At 47.5% G+C, this 7,471-nt stretch overlaps 1 protein-coding gene across 2 annotated transcripts in view; it reads right to left on the bottom strand.

Moving 5' to 3' along the window:
* Positions 1–935: 935 nt before the first annotated feature.
* CUNH1orf100 (chromosome unknown C1orf100 homolog) overlaps positions 936–7,471 on the bottom strand; it is a 29,052-nt gene continuing 22,516 nt past the window's right edge. The window contains exon 5 of one of the 2 annotated variants that reach the window (XM_019422646.2): positions 936–1,122. In XM_019422646.2, coding sequence (XP_019278191.1) covers positions 1,031–1,122 — 92 coding nt within the window. In that variant the 3' untranslated portion in view covers positions 936–1,030. Of the gene's footprint in view, positions 1,123–3,186; positions 3,243–7,471 lie in introns of those variants that run through there. The other variant, XM_019422656.2, reaches the window with a different exon arrangement.

Genomic DNA, 7,471 nt, shown 5'->3' with positions numbered 1-7,471 from the left:
GCTCTTCACATCTACGACCAAGGCAGTGGAAAACTACCTAAAACTGTGTTCCCAGGGGGGAAGCCTGTTAACTAGTAGGTTTCACTTGGGGGGGGGGGGAGTTGAGTAGGGAACCACTTGTATCCTGGGGTGTGGGGGTATGGGGAGATGCTAGGGGCCAGAATGTAGGATTCTTTTCTTTGGGATCATTCATTTCTTTAAAAAAAAACCTGCTAGCTTTTTGCCTGGGGAACTGATGCCCAGTTGTTAAGATAAGGGTATTAACTGTCTATACACAGACTTTCAATTAATCAATTAATCCTTTTTTTTTTTTTTTTTTTTTTTTTTTTTTACCATTCCCATAACTCACTACAGCCCTAAGCCACTTCTGGGTTTCTGCATCCGGAACACCTTTAGGATCTGTGGTTGCTGGCAGTCTACCTCCCTGGCTACTTCCCCAGGTTTTCTTTTCTTATTTTCTTTTCTTTTCTTAATAATGAGTAATGCAATTATTGAGCAGATTATATTCTTACCTGGCCCCCTGTATAACCTTTGGATTAAATGTGAGATGGTTGATGTGAGAAGAGATGACAAGTTGTCTTAAACTTGACTTTTTTTTTTTTTAATTTTTTTAATGTTTGTTTATTTTTGACAGAGAGAGAGAGACAGAGCATGAGCGGGGGAGGGACAGAGAGCGAGGGAGACACAGAATCTGAAGCAGGCTCCAGGCTCTGAGCTGTCAGCCCAGAGCCTGATGTGGTGCTTGAACTCACAGACCGCGAGATCATGACCTGAGCCGAAGTCAGACGCTCAACCGACTGAGCCACCCAGGTGCGCCTTAAACTTGACTCTTGATCCCCTGCCCTTAGGTTGATCGCCTCAATCTGAAAAGACTTTGCCGCATGTAAATATTTCAGGATTGTAGCCATCCAGATACACACTTCAATCAACAGTAGTCCTGTTATTATTTTAATCTAAAAGAGTCACCTAAGAACTCCAAATGTTGTTTTGTTTGAATGCCATGGTTATTTACAATTTAAGCGGTTTTCGTTCACAACTGCCTCTCTTGACAACAGTAGAGCTCTGGCAGAGAATCGAGTGGTCTAGGGTTCGATGAAACTGTGGCTAATTTCTTGTTCCAATCTGGAATTTAAAACAAATCAATGATTTATTTTAAGACCGTTCACTCCTAAATTTTAAAATAGTGTCCACAACAATTTTGTTTAATTTTTTTAATGTTTATTCATTTTTGAGAGGAAGAAAGAGGTGGGGGGGGGGGGAAGGGCAGTGAGAGAGGGGGACACAGAATCCAAAACAGGCTCCAGGCTCTGAGCTGTCAGCACAGAGCCCAATGTGGGGTTCAAACTCACAAACTGTGAGATCATGACCTGAGCTGAAGTCAGACGCTCAACTGACTGAGCCAACCAAGTGCCCCCAAATAGTGTCCACAATTGTATGCAATAAAATAATTTGGGGGATTGAAGAGAAAGGGATATATGTGAAAGATGTGGGGGAAAAGGACCTAGTCAAAAGGTTATTTCTGCGTTTCATTCTGTGATCAAGAGGCACCTCACTGAGTTATGCCCACATGTAAATAAAATTAAATCAGTCATATACGTTTGCATTTTGACATCCTAACTGTAGACGCCCAAACCCTATAAACCCCACACTGGAAACGGGCCACTCTGTGTGTTTGTATCAAACTTCAGTTGGTACCATCCCTCAATTTACCCCCACTGGAGTTCCTGTACTTTATACCCTCTTATCTACAATCACTAACAGTTCTGCTTGTCTGGAGCTGAGGGTTCGCGGAGGGCCTGGGGATAAATGCATCAGTCATCGCATCCACACTGGGTGAACCAAAGAGCACGGCGTTATGGCGATAGCATCGTAAGGCAGCAGTATTTACGTGTAGTGCCGTGCACTGTGTTACTTACCTTAATATCCACGGTAATCCTCAGATGCCCACTGATGGGGTCACCATCTCAAAGAGATTCATGAACGTGCCCAAGTTTATAGGATAGTTTATAGGAGGGGACTTGACCCAGGAATACCTGGCCCCCAAGTCCCTGACCTCTTCACTGCTCCATTACACCTTCCACGCTTACTTCGACAGCATTGAAAGACACAAACATTTCTTGGTATTAAGAATGGATAATATTTCATTGAACCCAGGAGTATGACTCGAAATCCCTGGAGGATTCTTTAAATCTAATTGAATAGTGTGTACCTGTCTGAACTAAGTAACCATTCAACTTCCCAAGGGCTTATGGGGTTAAAATAGCAACTCTGACCTTCTCGAGGGTTACACTGTGTCTAAGCGGTTTTAGGAGCGTGAAGAATCCCTCACCCAGCCATGGGAGCTGAATGACTCACTCATTCAACTGGATCGACTGGACAATAAACGTTCCCAGAACGTGCAACAAACTTTTGGGGCTTCACCGAGTCAACATGCCCACAGACAGTGGATGCTATCAAGCCCGAAATACGCTATGCAGATTTGGGGGTGGGACTACTGTGGAAAGGACATGTGAAATGATTTGGGGGGGACTTCCTTACCAATTGATAAAGTGAAACTCTTGTTCATGTGGATTTGTGGGGGGTGACTTCTTCAAAGTCATCATCGAAAATATAAACGAGTTATGTGAGAAGTACGGAGACTATTTAACCAACTTCCTGAATCCCATTTATTCCAACTACTGTAATAATTTAGTATCATTTGATACTATCACTTGGAACAGTTTAAGAGATTTCCAAGGATATACTTCGATAGTATACATGATAACTACTTGAGGCACTGGTTTTAGAACCTGTATCCCAGAATAAAACACAATCCATTGCATTAGGGTTTTTTGTTTGTTTGTTTGTTTGTTTACAAACATTTATTATGGCACGTGTTTATTCTTTGATCGATAATATAATAGCTAATATTTTTTGAAGGCCTATTAATGTTACATACAAGCACAATGCTAAGTTCCTTATATGGTTATAGCTCTGTTCTGTTAGGTAGATACTAATTATATCGCTTTTTACAGACGAGAAATCGGAAGGTCAGGGAGTCTAAGGGTCACACCGCTACGAAGAGCAGATATTTTATTTTCAGAGAATGAGTTCTTTTAATTATTTGGTGCCAGGGTAATACATGGGCAAATTTTGTTGTGAGGGGGCCGTCTCCTATTCGCAGGCTCTAGGGTTCTCTGAGGATATGAGTCTGTCCATCTTACACTGTTTCTTACACAGAGTCCGTGCTTAATCAATGTTTCCTAAAAAAATAAACGCACCCCTGAGAATGTGCTGAGAATGAATTTGTTACCTGAGGAAGGACTTCTTGATGAGGTGATCTATCACAATCTATATTTAATCCGTTTTTCAACAATGCCCAAAGAGGAAATAGGAACCGGACAGTGAAATGCAAATCAGTGCTAATCTAGGCATATGCCCGGCCCTTAAAAATCGAATGGTTAAGATTAGAAACAAAAAAACAAAAAACCCACGTCTTCGTAAACCACTTTATATCGATCTTATTCTCCGAGAAGCCCTTCCCCCAAAGACTCCTTCAAGGAGTACAGTTTCTTGATTTAAACAAACCCTCGATCCAGTGCCTGCTGTGGTCTCTCTCAGTGCTCAGATTTGTGACCTCTCTCTGTTAGGTCTCTTGAAGACCCCCCTGTCGCCTACCTGATGGTTGTTCACAAAATAATCGCCCCCTAAGCACCTCGCAAATCCATCCAATTCTCTTTACTGCTACCAGCTGTCATCACCTGCCTAAACCACTGGTTCCCAAACTTGGCCACATGGGGGACTAATCTGGGGAGGTTTTTAAATTACTGATGCCTGGGACCACCCCCCCCCCACCCCCCCCCTGCACCAGGAGATCCTGATTTAATTGGTATGGGTATCTCCTGGGCATCTGGCTTGCGAAAAGTGACGTCACTGAGGGTTAGAACCTTTAGCCTAACCACTGCTGGGGACAGCGGCCAGGGGTGCTCCTGACTCAGCATATTCAATCCCTGCCTCACCCGACTCCCCACCCGGCCCCCCTTCTCATTTTCACAATGCACTTTTAATCATGGTGTCTCCACCCTCCTTAAAACTTTTTAGTGATTTGCCATTTATCTCAGGCTAGAGGTGCCAGAGCTGAAAATGGCCTGTATACCCTCTCCTTGTTCCTGTCTTTAAATCTCTAGTTACATCCTGCTCCACCCTTCCTGATCTCTGTGCTTTAGCACATTTTTTTTAAGTTTCTCAAACATGTTGTGTTCCTACCACGGGGCCTTTGCACACTCTGTGCTCACTGTGAAGCTCTTCCCCTACTCCTCGCTTAGTGAACTTTTCGCTCATCATTTCCTCCGGGAAACCCATTAAGCGCTCCTATAGCACCACATAAATTCTGCTCTATCGCATTTATGCCAGGTGAAATGGTATGCTTATTTCTATCCCGGTTCCCGTTGAAACTTGCTGCATGTAGAAACGTTGTGTCTATTTTTGTTTGACACTGTATCGCCAAAACCTTGCACACTGCCTGGCATACAAATAGGCTCTCAAATCATTTACTGGAAGAACACAGATGAATGAATGAAAACGCTCTCACAGCAAGTCACTGAGTCCAACTGATGTCACCTCCAAAATATGTCTGGAATCCATTCATCCTTTTTCATTTTCCCTGCTGGTCCAAGCCCCATCATCTCCGTTCTAAGCTGGCAAATAGCTTCCTCGCTGGCCGGCACGCCCTACCTCTTGTCCCTCTCCAAACAGGGTCTTAGCAGCAGCTAGAGTGATCTTTTAAAAATACAAATGATCGGTCACTCCTCCGCTCGAACCCTTCCAGGTCTTTGTTTTGAGATTCGAATCCAGGCGCCCTCCCTGACCACACACCTGCTACACTGGGTTCCTTTCTGTTCCTCAAACAAGCCTAGGCCTTTCCTGCTTTCAAGCTTTTGGACTTACTGTTTGTTCCTTTCTCCTGAAACGCTCTCTAACGTGACTCATTCCTGTGTTCCAGGGCTCAGCTAAAATTGCATAGAGGTTTTCCCTGACTGTGCTATTAAAAGCAAACTCCCTTGAGTTCACTTATCACCCTGCCTGTTTCCCTGATAGCACCACTGCAGTCTATAATGTTGACAAAGCGTGCTTGGTTACGCTCTGTAGGCCCCCAAGAATGTCAGCTCCATGAAAGCAGGTGTCCTGTCTATCCAGGTCACTGGACCCCCCGCAGACAGCACCATGGCTGGTTCATAAAGGGTGCTCAGTCAATGAGTGAGCTTGGTTGCCAGCTTCCAAAGCGGACCCCAGTAATTCTCACCCCGTGGTACCCGTGCCTTATGTAATCCTTGCACGCTGCCTCAGTAGGACCATTCAGAAGTGACAGTGTGTGGCTTCTGCCCCCGGGTCAGAAAAGGCATTACCGTCTCCCCCTTCATACCAGATTGCCCATTCTAGGTAGGGGGAGCTAACTGCTGTGCCCTCGGGACATTTGGCACTGGTGTGAGCAGACCCACCTGGAAAGGCACTGAGGCCCCAGTCATGAGCCAGCATGTGAGTGACGACCATGTGAATCAGCCACCTTGGAGGCAGACCCTCCGGCCCCAGTCAAGCCTTCAGATGATGCCCCGCTCACTGCAGGTGACTGATTCCTTGAGAGAGAAACCCTGAGCCAGAACTGCCCATCTAAAAGGTGAAAATCATGATCATTTATCTGATAAACCACTAGGTTTTGGAGTGAGATGTTCCTCCATGATAGATAACTCATACACACTCACCCAGCGGGTCAGTGAATATTTCGACATGAATTATCTCTTGAATGGGTCAGGCTTCAACCCTCACTGGGTAGGGGGCTGTCCAACCCTGTTCCTTGTCTAATGCTGCCTGCTTTCCAGCACCTCATTTTCAGTTGCCTACGGATCCCAGCTTGACACGTCTCTGGCCGAAAACCATTATTTCCATCAGAGGCACCAACAATCCTGCGGTCGGAGCGGGCGGCTGTGCAACGAGCTTTAATGCCTCGTGAGTTCTCGTGAGTTCTCTCTTGATGGTGTCCTTCCTCACTCCAAATGCTGCACCACCTGTGTCTTCTTCCCATTTCCTGTGAAGCCTCCTCCGTTCATTCTCTGGAGGGCCCGGATCGACGACCCACCAGCTGCCGGATGGAGTGAGTTTCTTAAAGTCTGTAAGGCTCGGTTTTCTCTTCTGCCACGTGGAGTAAATAATAATAGCTACATCACGGGGGCTATGACTCACTGCAACCACGAGTGTATACACGTGTGTGTGTGTGTGTGTGTATGTGTGTGTCGCTCGGCACAGTTCTGGGCCCATGACAGACATTTTAAATCCTAGCAGCTATGCTAAACTACAGACTTCCAAGAAGTCGGGTTCAGAGAAGCTGAGCGTCTTGCCCAACACTGAAGAGTCAGGGCATGCGGGCCCGCAGTGGCCCTGGGGCCTGAGTCCTCCTGGCTGGAGTCCTTCCTGCTCTCCCACCTTCCACGAGCCTCACCATCCCCCCACCACGTCCCGGCTGCGGTGTCCCTGCCTGGGGGCCCCTGTTCCCTCTGCCTGGAACCTCATCCATCAGGGCCTAGCATGTTCTAGACCCCACCTTCCAGCTCCCACTCAGCTAGTTGCTTCTTAGTCATTCTCTGGCAGGCTGGTTGTTGCTTCACCTTCCTGATTCGATTGGGAACGCCCCGTGGCTGAGGTCAGAGCCTGGGCTTGGCACTCACCTCCTCCCATGGAACCCGGCACGGTGTTAGGGACACAGAACCTGGTAAATATTCAACTGTGTCGCTAAACACTCCCCTGGTTCCATAGGGTGGAAAGAATTAAGAATCGTCGTCTAAAACAAGCAGGGGAGAAATACTTTTGTATCTTTCTGTCTCACCAGATTCCCTGGAAGCAGAGGAATTGGAAAGAAGGTCTTGTCTATTACCACTTTGGTAACCCAAGGCCCACCTGGATTACCCCCTGCTAAGGAAGCTGACTTCAGACTTGAACGTTCTCGGAAGGGCGAGCCGCTTAGCTGGTTCTCCTGACCACCTCTTCTCTCCAGCTACTCAGCCCCTGGCAGCTCCCGTCCCCCCTCAGGCCTCATCCTCAGCCCTGATCTGCACCCATACCCACCCTGGCTTCCATTAATACAATCGTCCCGGGGGCCCCTGTGGGACCCCAACTTCTACCGTCCCACACTCCCTCCTGGCACCTCCTTCCCTAGAGCTCATCTCAGCCCCCAGCCTCCCTTTTCCCTCATCTCCCGCCCTGCTCAGCCTCCACCCGTCTCCCACCTCCCAGAACCCAGCTTCGCACCCCTGGGAACCTCTTATGCCAGATGCCTCCTGCCCACATGCGGCCTGTCGGCCTCATCTACTGCGCCCCCCACCCCTCCACGGCTCCACTGTCTAGAGATGAATCGCCTGGGCCTGACTCCCACCCTCCTGGCTGCTGGTGTTTGCTGTTCCCCTGGGACCTGAGCCCCATCCCTGGCCTAGCCACTCTTCTC

The sequence above is a fragment of the Panthera pardus genome, unplaced genomic scaffold (genome assembly GCF_024362965.1).
Source record: "Panthera pardus isolate Hobbes unplaced genomic scaffold, ASM2436296v1 HiC_scaffold_21, whole genome shotgun sequence".
Lineage (NCBI taxonomy): Eukaryota > Metazoa > Chordata > Mammalia > Carnivora > Felidae > Panthera > Panthera pardus.
Note: the sequence above shows the minus strand (reverse complement) of the source record. Positions and strands in the feature narration are given on the sequence as shown.